The 21,304-nt window shown below is 34.0% G+C and overlaps 1 protein-coding gene across 1 annotated transcript in view; it reads left to right on the plus strand.

The window, feature by feature from the left end:
• The first annotated feature begins 1,359 nt into the window (after positions 1-1,359).
• The window catches only part of LOC110690528 (agamous-like MADS-box protein AGL27), a 34,543-nt gene continuing 14,598 nt past the window's right edge, over positions 1,360-21,304 (plus strand). Inside the window, exon 1 of the mRNA XM_021867386.1 lies at positions 1,360-1,777. Within this exon, the coding sequence (XP_021723078.1) occupies positions 1,581-1,777 (197 nt within the window). The 5' untranslated portion in view covers positions 1,360-1,580. The remainder of the gene's footprint in view (positions 1,778-21,304) is intronic.

Consider the following 21,304-nt stretch of genomic DNA (forward strand, 5'->3'; position numbering starts at 1 on the left):
AATTAATAATAGAACAAACTTATCTAATATAATGTCGTGGCGTGACATAGAATCACTGTCCTAAAGTCGAATTTGTCCCGTACTTGTACACACAGACTCATAGCTATCGACCTCTAGGTGTACACGACTCTTCGGTGTACTACCGAGAGCTAGATTGAGAACACTTTAATCAATGCCCAAAACAAGATACAAGTACTATAATTTTGTGTAACAATTTTGGAGTGAAGAAGAGAAGTATGTTACTATATCTTTTTTGTGTGTCCTTATGAAGTGGAGGGGACTTCAATTTATAGCGGAGTAGTAACCAAAGAAGGAAGCCATTCACGGCAATCATGCATGCCCAAGTCCAGGAGTATCAATTAAATACCTTTAATTGAGTAATCACAAGCAATCAAGCATTATGTACTTAGCCTCAAATATGCATGGTTAGGCGGCTTTAAATGGTAATAGAAAGAAATATTTATGGCCAAAAAGTCAACTAATTAATATTTGCAAATTTGGTTATTGATATTTTGAAGCAAAAATGAAACTAGACTTGAAATTTTATTTTGGAAAGAAATAACTCCAACAATAATTCCAACATAAAGCACGGTTAAAGCGATGCATATGAATAGTATTAGCGTCAAATTTGAAACACTTAAATAAACAACGCAGGGAGTAATATTTTAATTTTTAAGGCCTGTTCTCTTACGTTGAAATTCAGTTCAGTTCAGCTCATAATTTCCTTCTCTTACAAAATATTAAGCTCAATTCAGTTCAATTCAGCTCAACTCAGTTCAGTTTAGTTTAGTTTAGTTCAGTTTAGTTCAGTTCAACTCCTAATTTTTTTCTCTTATAAAATATTCAGTCCAGTTCAATTCAGCTCAGCTCAGCTCAGCTTAGTTCAGTTCAGTTCAGTCAATGAAAACAGACCCTTAGTAAGCATAGTTATATAAAGTTGATATCAAGTATTTAACAAATATCTACATAACTGAATTTTTTTTAGTTATAAATTAATATGGAGTAATAAGTTAAGATGGCTCATTTAAATTGTACAAAGAGTTAAAATAAGACATTTGTTTTCAAACGGAACAATAAGACCCAAAATAAAATAAAATAATTAAAATAAAACCTACAAGGAGTGATAGAACTATTTATTACAGTCACATTTACATGGACAAAGTATACAACGTAGGAAGATAATGACGCGATGTGTCAAAAACACTTCCACAACATTAAACATTTTATAATGTTAAAAGAAAAACAATAACGTATACCGATGCAATTTAATTACTAAAAATAGGAAGAATAAAAAAAAAATAGAAAATAGGTAAAGGATAAACCCCATAAAAAAAGGGAAGTACTCAAAATCCACTCCAGTCCAAATAATTAAAAAAACCACGTGTAGTTTAAAAAATCCGTCCAATCAAAAAAATCATGTCCTCCAATTGTGTGTGTCAAAATTTATTGCTCCCTATCTCTCTCTCACTCAACAAAACCAAACAGTATATTGGGGATTCTTTTCTATTTCTCATAATAATTAACTTGATTCAACTTCTCATCTTCAACCAAATTAGAGATAAGTGTATGAGATCCAAGCGATGGGAAGAAGGAAGATTGAGATGAAGCGAATTGAAGATAAAAGCAGCCGTCAAGTAACGTTTTCAAAACGGCGTTCTGGATTGATCAAGAAGGCTCGAGAACTTTCCGTTCTGTGTGAGGTTGATGTTGCGGTTCTCGTCTTCTCTAATCGTGGTCGCCTTTACGAATTCGTTAGCGGCTCCTCTTCTTCCTCCAAGTTAGTATTCTTCCTCTTTCTCACTCTTATTTCATTTAATTTTGTTTTCGTATTATTATGTTGTTTCAGTTTTTTGTTTAAGTTTTTGTTGTTCGTATAAATGGCATGATGAATTTTCTTTGCATTTTCGTTTGGATTTTAGAGTTTTATTTACTACTACTTGCGCGATTTTAGGTTTTTGTTCACATAAATAAGCTCGATCTGCGCTGGTTTTTCATTTTTTTTTTGTTGTTGTAATAATTTCGATTTTCTATATTTTTTTTTTTTTTTTTTAAGTTTAAAATACAAAATTGCACCAATTTTATGCTTAATTTTATGGCCATTTTAATTTATATTTTTAAAAAATATTTTTCAATTTATGAGGCGGTGCTTCCAATTCTGAATTATTGAAATTATAAAGAATTTTAACCTTCTTCCCGTCAAAAAAAAATATAAAATTAAATAAATAAAAACCTTTGGAGTTATCCTTTAACTGAAGTGGTACAGTATAATGTAACTGTGGTGATTTGATTAGTACTACGGAGTATTTTTATTATTATAGTATATTTTTTAAATTTATTTTTAAATATATTATTGATTTTTATTGTTTTTGAGTTTTAATTTCCTTGTCTTTAACAAGAATCACGTGAGTGTTTATTATTAATGGTATAATATACTACTCGTACAGTCGTACTTTAGCAATATTTTATGATATAGTTGCTCTTAATCATGAAGTTAGTTGAATGTTTAACTGTTTATCTCGTGATTAGTATATTAATATTACATTGGATAGCGTGAGGTTGAAGCTCTTTTTTTTATTGGATTGTTTGGTTCGTTATACGGAGTACTATAAATAGTAGTGTGAAAGTGTTGAAACTTTCCTTTTTTAGTAGCAAACCTGCAAATGAAAAAGGAAACATCATTTAGTGAATAATTATTACAGTTATTACAAGTACTACTAATATTAACAGTGGCGGACCCAAGAATTTCCGACTGATGAGTCACAATCGATAACCAAATATGTAAAAAAAAAAATTTGACAACATGACAAGCTTAGCTCTCTAATAATTGACAAGATTAAAATTTGTACAAGCATTAGGGTGTATTCACAATTTGACAGACATAATTGACTATATCATTAGGGTGGGTCGACTATATCATAAGCAATCGTCCGAATCGCCAATCAAATCAGCACATATGCAAAACCCCATATAAATCTACCAAAGTCAATGGTGTATTGACAATTTGACAAACATAATTAACATCAATAAACACCCTAAATAAACACTGATTACAATTCACATGGTCAAAAAGGTTCAAATTTCATCAAAAACCCAACAACATTAACAAAAGGTTCAAAGTTTACCAAACAAACAACAACAAAATCAACCAAAGAAAATAATTTTTTTTTTTTTTTTTATTTTAAATAAACTTAGAAATTTTTTTTGGGCCCTGGTGAGTCATTTGACTCACCACGCACAAGGGCAGGTCCGCCAATGAATATTAATACCCGTAATTTTTAATTTATTATTAACTTTTAATTTCAACCATATATATATATATATATACATTTCGATTTTGATTGATTTTGTCTTTCATAAAAACTATTCCTTTTATCTCTAGAATTATTCGTATATAGATTATGATATGATTTGGATTGATTTTTCAACCATTTATTACTCGTACCGTTTTAATATGATAGTCCCATATGGAAGCAATTACATAAAATAAGAAAACAAGAATATTTGGAATTTAACATTAAATTCAAAAATAATTTATAAATAGTTTTGCCTTATTTAAATTGTTTGAATTTACAAAAACTAGGCTTATCTTCATAGTTAAGGGAATAATATAAGTGTTGTTGACAGTCAAAGTACTGTCGATTTGATAGTTACATAGCATGTTATGTGATTTTAATGGGAATACAGTTCCTTCTCGTATTTAAAAAGCGTTTATTTATCACGTTTTGATTCTATAGATTAATAATACTCCTATAAAAATAGGGACAATCTTTTAAAAACAGATGTAGTACATGTTTTTATGGTAACACATGTGTTTAAGTTTCTCCGTACTAGCTTTCAAAAAAAAAAAAAGTTTCTCCGTACTAGTATAAATATCGTGAAAATGTTTCTTCCTTCTAGCTTCCAGTTTTATGATCGGTTCTAGTAGTTCTACCATTGATTTGGATGCTAGGTCTAGTTGTAACATTCCCAACTTTCACTAGGGTCGGCTTCTTCTCCCACAAGGGTAAGGTCGTGCGCCGTAAAGATGGATCAAATTAAGTTGACTCGTGAGAGATTTGATCAAGTTATGATCTCTCTTAATCTAAGTAGACACAATAAAAAGTAATTAGAATTGATTCCTTTCTCACAAGAACTAAGGATTTTATTTTATTTTATTTTTGTTGTTGTTATCGTCGTCGTCAATTGCAAGTAACAAGATGAATAAAAATCGTAGTTCTGTATTTGGTTTAATCTCTTTAAGACCTTTTTCCGGCTTAATTTCAGTTCAGTTCGATTCCTAATTTCCCTTTCTCATAAATAATTCAATTCAGTCCAGCTCAGTAAATCGTAAATCACTACAGGCCCTTAATTGATGATGACGAGCTTAAGGAAATTCAATCCATTCAACTTTGTAAAATAAAATTAGTAACCTAACATCTTTGTAAAGATCATTTTATCATCAAATGAAGAGAAAAAAAAAAAAACTAACTGTGTTGAGTGTACGATATATCCAGGTGTATATAACAAATTCTAAAATTAAATCTTCTTGGCTATTATTATAAGAATTCGACCTCTAAAAAAATATAACTATATGTAATAATGTATGTATGCATGCCTAGTAGATCAAAGACTTTTGACGAACTATATTGTATAAAAATACTCGTAGTTGTCTTGATTTGTATAATAATCCAAACCTAAGACGTAAAGGTTCATTTGACATCACTGTGTTTTTCTGTTATATATTTTGTTTTTTTTTGTTTTCAAAATCATATGATATTCCATATAATGAATAAAAACCGAAAACAAAAAACGGTGTCAAAGAATCCCTAAGGTGTTTTTTGTCCACAAAAAAAAGAAAAAAAAAATCATAAAGATACTAAATATCAACTCATGAGATACTACTATTTCATAGAATTATAAATCTTAAAATAAATCTTAAAATAGTAAATATCAACTCATGAGATACTACTATTTCATAGAATTATCAACATTATACGTTAGATAAAACAACTAGTTAAGTTGAATGCAAAAGTGCAATGATTGCCTATGTGCATGTTTTTAGAGCATTATAGAGTCTCATATTTGATTAACATAAAAATACTAATTTTAATGGTTCTTTTATTTTGACACAAATTTTAATGGTTCTTAAAGATTAGCTAGTATTATCAACTTTTGATGACTTTATTTATTCAGATATTGTGTATAGGGTTTTTCTTATTCATACATATATCAATACCTTATATTTTCTAGAATTTATATTCTAAACTTGAGTTATGATGTACAATTTTAAAGGTTTTAAACTTGATCAAAAGTTGGGTTTTCTTCACCAGCCTACACTTCAGGAGCAATTCATTCGTGCAAATCCTCCCCAAAGCTAGCATCCACACAATAGCTTTCACCATTCACCTTAACAAGGACCTTCATGTTCAATATGAAGCTTGCTAGCGGAGATGTTGGATATTATAGGGTTCAATTCAATTAAGGAAGGACTTGCAATATTCATATAATCTTAATAGAATTCTCGTCCAAACTTCTGTAATACTAGAGCTTAGTCCAAGAATCATCGGTCTTTAGAGCTTCATTTGCAAACCTTCATATCTATCTCCTCAAGACCTTCATATGATTTAATATCACCTAAAGCATTTATATTAAGGTCTCGTTGGTTGACATGGGAATTACATTCCCGTAGAAAATTATATTTTATGGGAAGTTATTTCCCTAATACTTTCCTAAACTTGTTTATTTCCCACCATGTTTTGTGGGAAATGAAAATTTCCATTTTGGGTGTCAACTAAACAACTATCCAAAAAAAACTATCCAATTTATCAAATCCCAAAAAATTCACTTTTCTCATTTTATATTTTCAACCAAACAAGGCATAAGATTCAACCTTATTATCTTAGTTGTTTGATACACATGCACATTGCTCATTATACACCAAAATAACACAAATGCGTATGTTAAAGAGCATGACACTTTGACAAAAAAACATGTGATGAGTATGTTATACACTTAATTATACCAATAATTAATAAATAGAATAACAAATCCATGTTCCATTATCAAAATGTGATGTTCTTTACACGTGCATTTGTGCTCCTCAAGTGCTTAATGAACAAATGCACGTGTATTTATATCACAACCTTTTTCAAGTTCCTTCTTGTCCAAATTGATTTCACATTAATACTTCCTCACTTAAAGCAAATAAAATTAGTAGGGATGGTATATAGACATTGAACAAATGGATGAACTACACAAGAATGAAGTTATCAACCAACTAATCTTTCAATATTAGATATTACAATTATATTTCACCATGCTATGAACTCTACGTTCTTCACGAGTAACTATCATTTTTCATATAAATTGAATATTTGATATATATGTGTGTGATGATACTTTAGCCTCACCTTGGTTGCTTTCTAAAGTACAACTTTATTTTATGGATTTAAAGATACAACTTCTTAATTATCTTTGACATATAGCGTTATGGAGTTTAGGTAAATGTATCTTAGACAATGTTCAACAATACGGAGTAAATTTTAGGGCTGTTTAGGGCATGTTCTCTTCAACTTAGCTACAATCAGTTCAGTTCAGTTCCTAATTTCTTTCTCTCTTAAACAATTTATTTTAGTTCAGCTCAACTACAATCAGTTCACTTCAGCTGCGCTTAATTTAGTAAATCAGATTAGGCCCTTAGTGATGTTACTAAGTCAACCACTGTTGAATAAAAAACAAAAAAGTGTTAGGCAAAGTAGCAATTTAGGTAATGAAGCTTTTTAGTGGTTTTACTAATCTCTAGATGTTAAACAATATTTATTCATACCCATGGAAAATTTCCAACAAATGTTCAAGCAAAATTTATGAAAGTTAGATCAATCATTGAGTTTGAAACAACCTAAAATAAACACATCACTTACATTAAGATAACCTTAAGTTGAACTTTTACCTTTTTAATGATAGGATATTAAAACTACTACCTCAGTTTCTTTTAGTTGACGTGTATTTCTTTTTAGGAAGTTTTTTTTTTTTAACTAGTTGACACGTTTTCTTTTGGGGTAAATTTTTTACCTTGCATTTACAAGCTACCTCACTTGCTTTTTCACTCTCTCTCCTCTCCTTAATATATGTGCCTAAATCAAACGTGTTAACTAAAAAGAAACGAAGGAAGTCTTTCATAGCTTCTTGATGATTTTTTAGTTGCCATGTATTAACTTGTGCGATTGTGATATTGACAACATGAATTCACAAGAAGGGTCTATTAAGCGTAGTATAATACACAAAATATGTTGTCAATTACTTCGTATAATTTAATGGTCGTGACAAAGTTATACGTAGTATATAGAAGTAAATCATACATTTAAAATTATAGAGGAATTACAAGTTTGAAATATATATTGGTTAACAATTGTTTAAAATACTTGTTCAATATAGTTTTTTTTTTAATTAGTTTACGGAGCAGATTAGTTAGTTGACATATAAACTAATTTGTTATTTTTATAATAAAACGAATATATATATATATATATATATATATATATATATATATATGTATGTATATATATATATATATAAAGGTTTAGGAGGAAAAATTTCCTCCAAAAAGAACTCCACTTCAGTATAGTACTATATAGATACCATGAACTTTAGTCGCACTGTTAATGTATCAACAATTTAATAGAAACAACCATAATAATAATAGTATGTACAATCATGTATTTTATGAAAACCTAACTTTTTTTTTAGGAAAACCAAGCTTATATATTAATTTAGGGACAAAATGTCCAAGAGTACATACGAAATTTTTTTACTAGGATAAGGATCCTCCTAAACTTCCTCTCAATCAAATGGTATTAGCTTACTGTTTAACATGCGACAAACAAATAGACTTGAATTCAGAGCTAATTACAAGAATATCACCCAACACTAAGTAACAAGGAATAGAGTTCCTTTTGAGAGATGTTGATTAATGTCTCCATTAGATTCCAAGATTACCTCCTCAATGCCGAACCTCCTTTGAAGCCTTAGAGCCATGGCCGGCAGGGTTCATCGGTCTAAGATTGGATCGGGTTGAAGACCGAAATAATGAATTTCAAAAATCAAGGACCGAACCTACCCGTATTGGACCAGTTTGGACCGATTATAATTTTTTTATAAATTTTTTTCTAAATTTTACATAATTTATGGAAAACTTGAAAAAAAAAAGGAAAAACAATATTTTAACATCTGTTTTTGTATGTTAGTATAAAAAAGCTCATACCTCATACGACTAAAGTTTTCCAAGCTTATTAAGGATAATCGTAATTATTATTAAAGGTTTTATGTATAATTTTAAGCAAAAAAAACCACTCCAGTCCAAGACCGATTTATGTAGGGTTTTGGGCTGGACCGAACGCCAGGAAAATAAATTTCTCACTCGGAGACAATCCATGTGGTCCACACCAATTTTGAACATCCCTAATGGCCAGAGCCTTTGCTTCAGCAATTTTGGGGCTCCAGTAGGTTCAAACTCTTCGCGTGGCATAAAAAAAAAAGAAAAAGATAAAAAAAGATACCCTTTGACTATCTCTTGCAATGACTCTAAACCAAATCCACCCTCTGTGATCGTCTTCACTAGTCTAGAGGTGGCCCAAGACAAGTCCTCCTCGCTGCAATCTTCGAAGAGAAGAATCGTAGATGTGTTTAGCATATAGACCATGATCCTCCACTACTCTATACACTTTGGCAATGAGGGCATTATCGGGGTTGATTTTTACTCAAAGACCCACTTATTTCTTTCATACCAAATACACCAAGTATGGAAGTTCCTTTTTGCACTAGGTTTGCATTTACTATCTTCCAACTCTCAATCAAATTGCACATGGAATCCGCACTCTCCCATTTGGCCATAACATTGAGCCACATTCATCCGAGTTAAACGAAAGTAAAAAATCGTATGGATCACTATTTCGACTTCACAATTACACCAAAGACGCAAAACATTCTCAATTAAGTGGCAAAAGTACATCAAATGATTCAGTGTACAATATTTGTGCACAACCTCCAAAGGAAATGTCGGACTTTTGGGCTAACCTCCATTCCCTAAATTCTAACAAAAGAATGGTGGAAATCATCCGAATTGCACAATTTACCTATTGTGTAAGCATTTTAATTGAATAATCCCCATTTTTCGAAAAGGCTCGAATAATCTTATCAGTAGCGGAGCCAAGATTCTAACATTGGTAAAGCACAATCGACCACATACTAATCGACAACAAAATAATCCAATCTAAACACATTTAAAATTTTAAATAAAAAAAATAGAACAACCAATTAAGAAATAACTATCATTGATAAAATAATTATCGGTCGTAGAGCACATTGAACCATCTATCTATTACCAAAAAGGACAAAAACTGAGCATAAATTTAACATGTAACATTCCAATATCAGATGAAATTTAAAGCTATCTACATAATCAGTACTTAGTTTATATTGTTACATAGGATTAACAATTGAAGGTAGACATGTACTATCAAAAATAATGTGTCATCATGTGTAATCCAAAATCCTACTACCTCCGTTTCTTATTAGTTGAAACTTTCCCCTTGGTTCGAATTTTAAGACAAAATTTCATAATAGCTAATTATCATAATAGCTAATTAATGAATCAAACAATTGATAAATAAGGGTAGGAGAGAGAAAGTGAAAGTAATTAATAAATTGACCACCACCACCAACAGTCACCCCACAACCGTCGCCCAACAGCAACCACCTTGCCATCGTCGCCCAAAAACCACTTTCTCTCAGTCGTAACCACCCACCCAGAAACCACCCACAACACCTTCTAACAACCCACAACCACCCACAACACCTTCTAACAACCCACAACCACCCACACGCACATCGGACACCCCCGAAATCACCCAAAAACCATATTTAAGTGTAGATCTGAGGATTTTGTTAGGATTCTGTGGTTATTGTGATGAAGTCATGAGTTTTGTGAAGATTTATGAGGAATTGTTGGGTTTCTTGGTTTTTCTTAGTAAACTTGTGGGTTTTCTTAACAAATTCGTGGGTTTCGTTGTTTTTTTCAGCAAATTTGTGGGTAGATCCAGCGAATTCGTGGGTTTGGTGGGTTTTTCAACAAATTTATGGGTTCTTTTTCAGCAAATTCATGGGGTATTTTTCAAGGAACACAAACTTTAACAAAAAATCTGGTTTACATTATTTATTGAATGGCGGTTGCTGGCAACTTCTTCTCCTTCCTCTTTTAAGGTTCATGGCATCTAAAGGAACTGATACTTGACGATATCGACATCTTTCTCCACTTCAACACTACTTTTGCTCTAAATCTTAAAGATTAATCCAACTCTTCAATTATCTTTTCCTCCAATTTCAATGTGCGATGATATTAAAAACTTCATAATTCCTCCCACTTTCTCTCTCCAATTTCAATGCTGCAGTTGGGAACGGAGAGGGAGAAGGGGGTTGAGGGTTTGATGGAGGAGAGAGAATTTGAAGGTTTGTTAATGGTGGAAATGTTTAGTTTTGAAAAGAGATAAAGATACGGGATGAAAGTAGAGTCATTGAGTTAACTTTTGCATTTTGTGTTTATTTTTTTTATTTTCATACTCTGTTTTTGTGAAAAAAGGGTCACTTTTGTGAAAAAAGGGTTACTTTGGTGAAAAAAAGGGTCACTTTTGTGAAAATATGAGTCACTTTTGTAATAAAAAGGGTCACTTTTGTAATAAAAAGGGTCACTTTTATAAAGAAAAAGGGTCACTTTTCGCAAAAATGTTCGATGTACAATAAAATTATTGTAAATCGGGGGCATGCAAAAGGAATTGTTCAAGGAAATTAGTGGGTTACATCACAGAGCAAGTGTGAGGATTTGTTGGGTTAGATCTAGGAAGGAGAGAAAATTTCATGAAGGAAGATAAAGAACCCAGATGAACATTCATGGAGGAAGGAGAGAGACATGAGGAAGATAAAGAACCCAACAAATATCAATGAATTGGTTAGGTTCATTGAATGAGGTTGGTTGATGGATAAATAATTTGGTGGGAATTATTTATTTAATGATGTTGGATAAATGATTTCATGTAATCAGATTATGTTATGTAATTGAGTTTATGATTTTTACGTAAGGGTAAAATAATAATTTTATAAGAAAAAATTTACCAAAAAAAGAAAGAAAAAAGAAAGGTGCAACTATGTGTACCACCCCTAAATAGCAAAAGTTGCCGCTAACAAGAAACGGAGGTAGTATTTAATTTAAACATTCATCCACACATGCTTGAAGTATATGATAAACTAAGACTGAAAACACCGGACCTGAACCACTAATAAATTACGGAGTAGAATAATTAATTGTTTGCAATAACAAAGTCATTTATTTTTAAATAATAATAAAAAAAATTAACTTAATTTTTATTTTATTTTTTTTAAAAAAAAGGAAAGGGTGGCAGGGCATGCACTCTACCGGGACCCTTCCTCCCTCTATTAATGAATCTCATAGAAGGATAACAAGCATACACCTCGTATATGTATTGCTCAATTAAATCCACAAGTCATTCCCCCTTATTGCCATTAATCAGATCACCCACAACCCTTAAGTCTTCGAATTCAATTTTTGTCACAATTCTGCACACTCGTCTACTAGCCAAGTTTCACTCCAAATGTTAATGTCCATATTGTTTTTTTTTTTTTTTTTTTTTTTGACAATAGGATCTATAAACGAAAAACTAAACTACACAAAACAACCATTGCATTAAGTGACAAAAACCCAAGAAGGACCAATGCGAGCAAGCTTCACACGATCTAAGTTGATAGACTCCGGAACAAGAGGCGAAGTCGCACGTCGTTTTGATCCCAGACGATCCATCCTACAACCTATAATAACCTTATTAGAGCACATCTTACCTGACGTCCGAATACGAGAATGAGAAATAGTTCGTTGTTGGCGATTCAAGCGAGACGAAACCCTAAGCATTGATGGCTAAGTTGGAAGTCGAAATGCAGAAACCTGAAGACTGCCTACAAACCCAGGAGAAGTAGCCCATATCTGCGGGCTAGCTTGAAATGCTGAGGCCTTGATCAACTCTTCGGGAACTTGATTTGCAGCTGTGTTAACTGTGGGCGATTGAGATGAAGCACGCAAGACCTTATGAACGGGAGCCGCTTGGCGCTTCAAGCCACACAGCGGAGGAACCAAAGGAATAGAGGTCTGGTTTTTTCACCTAGGGGACCTCTGTCAAGATTTGAGTTTTACTCGGGACAACCCAAATTGTCATTATTGATACAAATTTTGAATGATAAAAAAAAAAAAAAAACTCAGCACATCACCGTGCATAAGACGCTGCATATTAGAAGATGTAATCTGAAGAGATGAACCAGAACTTCCACGGGATGAGAACCTGTGCTGGTGTAAACCATTATCCAACTTAATTGACCCCGGATAGGACTCACTTCCCAAAACATTTGGGACCTTAGCATATGACTCTAGCGAAGACACCCCACTCTTAGCACTTACAACATCACACTCCATACCATCCCCACTAGGCAACACCTGTGCAATGACCTCCATATCACAAACTCCTTGCATTTCCAAAGTAGAGGTAACTTCAAGGATCGGCTTAGACCTTAAACTCCCCAAATTGTGATCTACGGAAGAGGCATAACCCAAAAGTCTTTCAACCTCTTGTAATTCTTTCAACACTTCCAAATTTCTCAAATCACAGTTAACTGCCTTGCAAAGGTCGGATGTGGCGGATTTAAGATCGCCTAACCCCTTAAAAGCCTAGGCTCTCCTAAAGAAGCCTTTTGTATGATAGGAGTCAAACCTCAACACAAACGAAAATAACTTAATTACTCTATCAAAATCCTGTAATTTTAGGGCACACGCAGCCAGATTGAGATGTAAAGCAAATGCTAATGAGAGAAACATAGCAAAAGCTTCCCGAGTCGATGGCAAACTAAAACACAACAGTTTACTCGCTAAATCATATTTGGACAAAGCAAGTTTAAATTTGCTTTCTTTGAACAAGGAGTTACCTTCCTCCTTGAAAACTTTAGAACGGACTAACACATCATTCGGACAAGCCAACAAATCAAGAATACAAACAACATTCTTGTCATTATATTCACTGGGAAGATGGAACTCAGCAAAAGCAGGACATAGTTCCAACTCCATCTCAAAAGAGCTCCAAACTAAGACCAAAGAAACACCCAACACTAAAAGAACAAAAACACGTCCTTTAGCTGACCACGGATAATCGATGGAGTAATATCCAAACGAAGAACTCTGAACACACCAACAAAATGAAACACCAAGCCAACAAAATTAAACCAAAGGCACCAACTTGAAACTCTTACACAACTAGATTAAACCCAGGCACTAATACTAAAATCAACCTAATTAACAACAAGAATAACTTAGCTTGGCTTGGGAGATGCAGAAAAACAAAGCCCAGAAGAAGTATAATTGAAGTAGATAAAATACTCTTCTTCCTCAAAGCAACGGTGCAAAGAAAAACAATAACTTTACATCGAAACGCTGCTACTTGGGCATATGTTTTCGTCCTCGAACTCCCTGGCCTTCTTTATTGAAAGAAACTAAAGTTGGATAAAGCAAACAAGAGACTACGGGGCTCGCCGGCGACTGCAAGGAGAAGAAAAGTCAGACGCCGGCGAGCAAGGGAGCGGTGGAGAAGGCGGTGCTACAAGCGGTGGGATAAGAACAGAGAGTTCTTTCTCTCTCTATAACTTTTTTCAAAGTTTGTGCCTTTATCATTTTGTTAATGTCCTCCAAATGATGCCCTCTATTACAAGGGCTTTGGAACTCCAAATACTCCTCCAAGCATAACTCCGAGATAGCCCAAGTTAGCCTAAAAAAACATCTAATCAAGATACCGCTTAGCCTTTATAACCCAATCTAACAATTAGACAATTAGTCCATATTCCGGGTGGGCCTTCACACTTGGCGTCCTAATAAAGCATCATTTCATAACAGCGAGATCTTTAAAGTTTAAAGCCCATTCCTTCTAAACTTTTTTTTTTTTTTTACAAAAGCAACTAAAAGAAAAAATACACTGAGAAACTAACTAAATTACGTCTACAAATACCCGCTATAAAGTGCGCTTTTGACAATTGATCCCTCCTTATTTTCCAAATAGTGCACATATCGAAAGAACCTCCATCCTTGATTAATTCATCAAAGGACCATAGTAATTGAACTTCCCTTCTATTAGGAAACCGCAGCATATGGACAATAAAAATTGATTTTGTGTAAATTGTAATGCATTGGTAGCCTTTCAACTGAGCCCATTTGATGGCTTTTAAGCAAGCCACCGATTCCGCATGCAAGGCTGACATAGCCGTGCCATACTCCCCTCCTCCATCCAAAAAGCTGACAGCATCAAGAGAATAAGCCCACCCAAAACCAGCATGTCCCATAGTCTTATCCCACGATCCATGCATCCACCATAATAACCACCTCAACATTATTTTGTAAAGGTGCGGCAGGGAGGCCAATATTAACCCTGCAATACCCTATTGCTATCCAAGTGTCGTGAGATCCCAGTAGGACATTTATTTGGCTTGAGGAATGATTCAAGACTATTCATAGTTAGACTAAAATGTCAGATACCCCCTTTCATTTTAAAAAACTCGTCCATTTCTGGTTAATCATAGATTCCACAATACTCCCACAAAAATATGTAGTCGTTCACTTCGTTTCCCATCCTCGCTATTAAAGAGTAGGATATGTTGCTGGATGCAGTGTCTTAAAGGAGTAGATTCATTAATTTAAGAGCGAATATGCAAAGGACAATTATTCCAAGCATACCTCGCAAAAGAGCAAAACCTAAAAAAGTGTTGCAAATCTTCGTCCACCATTCCACACGAATCACAGGCCCCTTCAATATCCACCCCATGTTGTATCAAGTTGGACTTGACAGCCAAACCATTCGTAACCAACTTCCATAAAAATAAGCTCCACTTTAGGGGAATATATAAACTCCAAATGAGCTTAAAGAAAGTGTAATCTTGGTTGAAAACCTGTTTCAAAGAAGAACTACGCATTAAAGAAGCATACCCCGATTTAACTGAATAGTTAACCGAAGGGTGATAATTCCCGTAAAGAAAATCCTTCTCATTGGCCGCTGGCAATTCCATCTCGAGAATTCTTTTGGCCCTTTCCCATTCAAATCTTTCACGTACAATAGCCGCATTCCATTGTCTTGGGTTTTCCATTATTAGATCTTTAACCCTACCAGAACCTATTCCCCGAAGGATAAGATCGATTTCAGTTCAGGTACAGCACCTTGTACCCACTTCATATTTGCAATTTTAACTCTCTCTCCATTTCCTATCTTCTAGCCATAACCCTGTATAGTTTATTCCCCACATATCGAAGGCCACGCCGACCCCAGGAAATCTCCCTTCACCTTGCAACTTTTTCCAAATTATGTCAAGCAACGCCTAAACAAGACTGCACGTTTTAAACTACCAATAATTGTAGAGATGCCTAAATATTTCTCAGATTTATCTACTGTCGCATGTGTAGAATTTTTAAAACCTTTTCTTCGCTCAACACTAACTCCTTTATTGAAGGAAACCTCAAACTTCTCTTACTCCTTCCGCAGTTTATTACTTGAATCACTTATCTTTTCTTTTACGACTGTATATTTATTACTTGTTCCATTTTCTTTTTTTGAAACATTTTACAACACTAATTTCTTCTCTCTTAGTAGACCTCCAACTAGCATACTTTAATATTTTGATATTTTCTCTGCTTTCAACTATCATACTTTATTCTTCCACCCTCCCCACTTTCTTCATATTTTATTACTTTTTACTCGTATTATTTATCTTAAAACTTCGCACATGGAGAAATAGAGCAAGTAATAAAATACGGAAGGGGTAATTAATTTTTGTTCAGATGCTGCTTCGTACTGGTTGAATATATTAACTATCACTTTGCATTCCAGTCAGTTGCTCTCGTAAAAAGAAGACTGCCATCAGCAAATAAGGGTGGGAAACTTCGAGGCCATTACGACTTGCTTTTGCCCCACGAAAAGCTTTACTCTGCACTTTATTCTGAATTAAGTAAGAAAAAGCATCGGTAATCAAAATAAAAAGATTTTTGGATAGAGGATCCCCTACCAAAGATCTCTAGTTGGAGTTATCGACCCACTTACTCTTCCATTTATCATTAAGGAGTAAGACACCATGGAGACAAAGTTCATAATCATATTAACCTATCACCCATCAAAACCCATAGTAACGCTAAAAACCCCACTAAACTTTGTCTTAGGCTCTGCTCATGTCAAGATTCATCGCAACCTATCATATTCGGCCTTTACACCTCGTCTTCATAGTGTGGAAATGTTCCATGGCAATAATGCATTTTGATTTTCGGTTACCACCTTAGGAAGCACACACTTTTAGCCTTATTACAACTGACTTTGGCACTAATTCATTTAGCACATTACATAGAGCAATTGGTTTAAATTTCAAAGTAGAAGTAGGGGACTTTTACTTTGGAATAAGAACAATATTAGGCGATAAGGACCTATGTAGGATATTACAAACGAAACTAGCAGTATCATCATCAATAATGTTAACAATAATGTGCTAAAATCGTTGATGCATACCATTCGCGCTGACAGCTTTGCAAGGATGCGCATTTGCTAAAGAGCCTTGAAAATTTGGTTGTTTTGTGAACAGATGAAAGCTTACGCATACCATCCGTGTGCTGAGAGCTTTGTAAGGATGCATTTGCCGAAGAGCCTTGAAAATTTGATTTTTTGTGAACGGATTCAAAAGCTTACAATTGATCTCATTGGAAATTTTCGGCCTTATAACTTCAAGCACCTCCTGAAATGCACCATAGGGTTAGACGAATTGGAAAGATTCTCTTAAAATGAGTAACGATTTATTCAATCTCGTCCATATCTTTACACCATACACTCCCATTGTCAAACAATCCCGCAATGTAATTTTTTATTTTTCTTTGCGGGACTTTTATGTTCAAAGTACTTCATGTTTTTATCACTATCACAAACCTCAGAAACACATGACCCTAAGTACCAATAGGTCCCGTGTTTATCATGGAGATCAGTTCTCGAGCAAAGAACACTCTTCAAAGCTAGTTTATAAGATCGGGTTTTGTTGACTGCTTTGAACTTGTTCTCGGTCTCAGTAATATGTTCAACAAATTTTTGTGAAACTCTGCACACCAAGTAGCTAGCTTACGCCCACAAAAGCCATTCGAAAGACTGCATTCTCCCCGAGCAAAGCTCTCCCACGCACCCTTAACAACCTGCTCGCTACCCTCATCAAGTGACCATGAAGTTTCAATCTTGAATTCCCTCCATTTCTTTTTCTTCTTCTTCTTCTTCCCTTTTTTTTTTGCTCGATAACAATTGCGGTGTGGTTTGATTTATAACGACCAAATGGTCCACTATCATATTGGGAAAAAGCTCAAAGGAAGGAAACAGTATGACTGCTCACAAACCCTAGTATTAGTTGATTCCCCTCCCTCGAGTGTACCACTAACCCACATAGCCAAGATCTCGAAGGCCACACACATCAACTGTGTCTAAAATTTTCCACCTCTCTTCTTAATGTGTCAACTTCTCTGTTAATATCCTCATAGCTAAGGATTTCGTTGAAGTTGCCTTCAAATATAATAGGTATTTCCACCCCATCGTAAAGGTGTCGAATCAAAGTCCCTTCTTGTGTTTGTCCTCCTCCTTGGCCATCATAAATCCAACAAACCTCCAACAAGGCACACTATCATTCACATATATAATTTTAGGAAAACAAAACAAGTGAGAATTCAATGTCATCCCTCTAATATATGCATAAACCACTCACTTTACCTCTACTTTCCATTCCAACCGCATGAGCATAACCAAGCTAAAGTTTAATATTCTCTGTGGCATTCTTCTTGATCATCATCTCCGACAAAAATATAATATTGGGGCCATAAATGTTGCTCCACCTACGGAGCTGGCGAAGTGTCCGAGGGTTGCTCATCCCTCAATAGTTCTAACATAATAGGTTCGTAATTCTCGATAGGGTTGGAGGGTAACATCAACCTCTGTCAAAGTCTTAACTACACCACTCATAACCTCCATTTTCTTAGAACGTTTATCTCCCTTTTCCTCTCCTTTAAAATTAGCTAATATGGAATTTCTTCTTTGATTTGGTAAAAATAATATCCATGATAACATCCTAAGATTCTGCTTTAGCCTTCCTTTTCCACTTCTTCTTATATTCATGTTTAGACCATCACTACCATTACTAATAACGAAAATTGGTTCACATTGCAGCAATGACTCGCCATCCTTATGGTCTCCCTCTCCAGCACTCCTTATCACCTCTTTATCCCCCCTTCCTTCCATATGTACCGCTTATCACCTCTTTATATCCCCTTCCTTCCATATGTACCGGTTGCCTTGGGACAACTGGAAGTAAACTATGGTGTTCCGAGGCTAGTTGCTCATAAGAAATCACCATCCCTTTCGAAACCTCCTTACACCTTTTGCTAGCAATCATCGAACTCTCTACCTTTGGTTATTTTTGTTTTGCAACAGGTTCTCTATTTCTTTGGCCTCTGTTGCTCTCCCCTTCCTAGAAGTTGCTTTGAAACCAACTCCCCATCCTAGCCTTTTCTTCATATCCTCTTCAATGACATTGTAACAGTCTCGCTCCAAGTGTCCCATAATTCCACATGTGAAGCAAAACATGTCAATCTCTTATATGCAAAATCCACTCGAGCCTCTCTTCCCCTCTTACCTTTATTTTTTTGGAATCTACAACATAGTCTAGAAGCATCACGCAACAACTTCACCTTTCGGTATTAGCCTATACCAAGGGCATTTTCTTCCAACTCCAAGAATTCCCCATTCCCCATGCCAGTCATTATTGCCCTAACAAACTCATCCAAGTATTTTTACTAAACTAAAATTATTTTTACTGAATATTAATTATTTTTAATGAAGTGAGCAGATGCTTATACTTATGTATTTAATGTTTACAATATAATTATATGCAATAAAAAAATTATTTTTGTTCATATTTACCTCATCAAAAATACAAATAAAATTGTTAGATAAAAGAAAACAAATTAAAACGATGTAAACAAAAGCTATGATTTTTCAGTACTTTTTTAATCTTTCGCAAAAGAAGGACAATATGGCAAGAACAAACTGAAGAAACTTGCATATATAAAAATACCAATGAAGTCATATTACACATTATTTTGTTGTAAACCACAACAATCGAATTCTTCCCTAAAAAAAATCTATTGGATTTATATAGATAACTAAACTTTATAGATTAAGATCCACTTTCAAAATGCATTCAAAGAATTCTTTTATTAGTCTTTTCCTCTTAGGTTAAACAATAAATTTAAACACCTATTAAACATCTACAAGGCCTGCTTCTTCGATTTCCTATATTGGAAGTAATAAAATTTCCCATATTTATCTTTACTACACATTTCATTAGGATCTTAACTGATTACCCCTATCCTTCCTTCTTCATTTCTCTTTCCATTTTCATAGTTCTCGCAAGCTGATCCTAAGTAATCGTTGTTGTTCATTGGATTCCGGACCTCATTTTCTTATTGTGCAGGCAGGCCGCACTTGGCGTAACTCAGAGGAAAGCATAAACCAAGTACCAAACCCCGAACCTGTTGCCCCTGACGTTTACCATCCTTTACTGGATGACAACACTTGTTTCCAAGAACTAAACGAGGAGGGGGGCATTTGGGCTCTTCTTGCGGTACGTGTAGGCGGATTAGTTCTCAATTTTATTTAGATTCGTTCACTATTTAACTAAACTAATAATAATAAATAGATTCCCTATTGAATTAGAAACCATTCTTGCTTACGCAGTAGAAGGAAGGCCACCCACCCTTTCCCTCGTGCTGTGGCTGCCCCCCCCCCCCCATCACCCGGGTTGTGGTCGCGTCCTTCGAAAATTCGAATTCATTTACTTTACATAGGTAATTTACTAATTTACATCTTAGATCAATTTCTTTTTATTACTTAACCATAAATTCTTATCTCCTTCTATAATGTTTACAACCCTAATTATAAAGAGGGAAAAAAAATTCCCCATACTCCACAGGACATGGTTTATCTTTTTAGCAAACATTCCCTATAACCTAAAATCCTTTCACCTCTAGAAAAGCCAAAGTCTTTACACATCCCCCCCTCCCCTCACTAAATATTGATGTGAAGACCTAAAACTCGACATACGTAAATTAAAACCAATCTCAACTTGAATAAAAGACTAAGTCGTCAATGAAAACAACCAATTACATTAGATCCTCGGCTAGATACGCGAACTTTAACACTTGGATTAAGGAGTAGATTACTAAGAGTAACTCGTAGCATGACCCAATAATACAAGAAAATGAGAGCACGAAAAATGGAAGATTAGTTAGAATAAAGACTTTCCCTACGAGTCAAACGAACTCAAGCAATGCGATATTGTTCTAGCAATATAAATGCTTGGCTCCTTTTCCTTGGTCAAAATTAAGCAATGTTATTTTCAAACCCATTAGTTAACTTTTCTAAGGTTGACTTTTTTTTCAGGTCACTTTTCTAACGTTGACTTTTTTTTTAGGTCACTTTTCTAAGGTTGACTTGTCAACAACCTTTGGTGAGTAACAAGTGCCTACGCAACTCCGTAACTCACCGACATGCCAAAATACATACATTATTTGTTGTCTTTTCACTTATAATAGATTTTCATTATATTTGATCAAGTCTTGATCCCTAACTACCTTTTATGATGCACTTTCAGATAAACGTATAAACAAGATTTATATAAATCAAAAAAAAAAAAAACTAGTATTTCTTAAGTTCATTTTATATATATATATATATATATATATATATATATATATATATATATATATATATATATATATATATATATATATATATATTGTTCTGTCTAGCATTCTTCCATCCAAGTCTTATGCTGTAAACTAATATAGCATAAACATCATTAATGGTAGAAATTAAAGACGAAGAAGATACTTTTGATTAATAAACCATATTACAAAAATCATGAATGAAATTACAAAAATTATGAACGAAAATTCCACTTTCACGAGGTGCCCCAATTTAGCTTACCAAGTTAAGCCAAAACAACCAATCAATTAAGTTATCTATTCTTCTCTTATTTATGAAGATATTCCTCTAACTAACTCCTTTATGCTCCTCTGACAACATTGTAACTGAGTTATGTTGTAGAGATAGGGAATACTGAATTAGATTATTAGAAGGAAAAAAAAAAGTATAAGATTTAGGGTGCAATT

Source organism: Chenopodium quinoa, unplaced genomic scaffold, assembly GCF_001683475.1.
Source record: "Chenopodium quinoa cultivar QQ74 unplaced genomic scaffold, ASM168347v1, whole genome shotgun sequence".
In the NCBI taxonomy this organism is placed as follows: domain Eukaryota; kingdom Viridiplantae; phylum Streptophyta; class Magnoliopsida; order Caryophyllales; family Amaranthaceae; genus Chenopodium; species Chenopodium quinoa.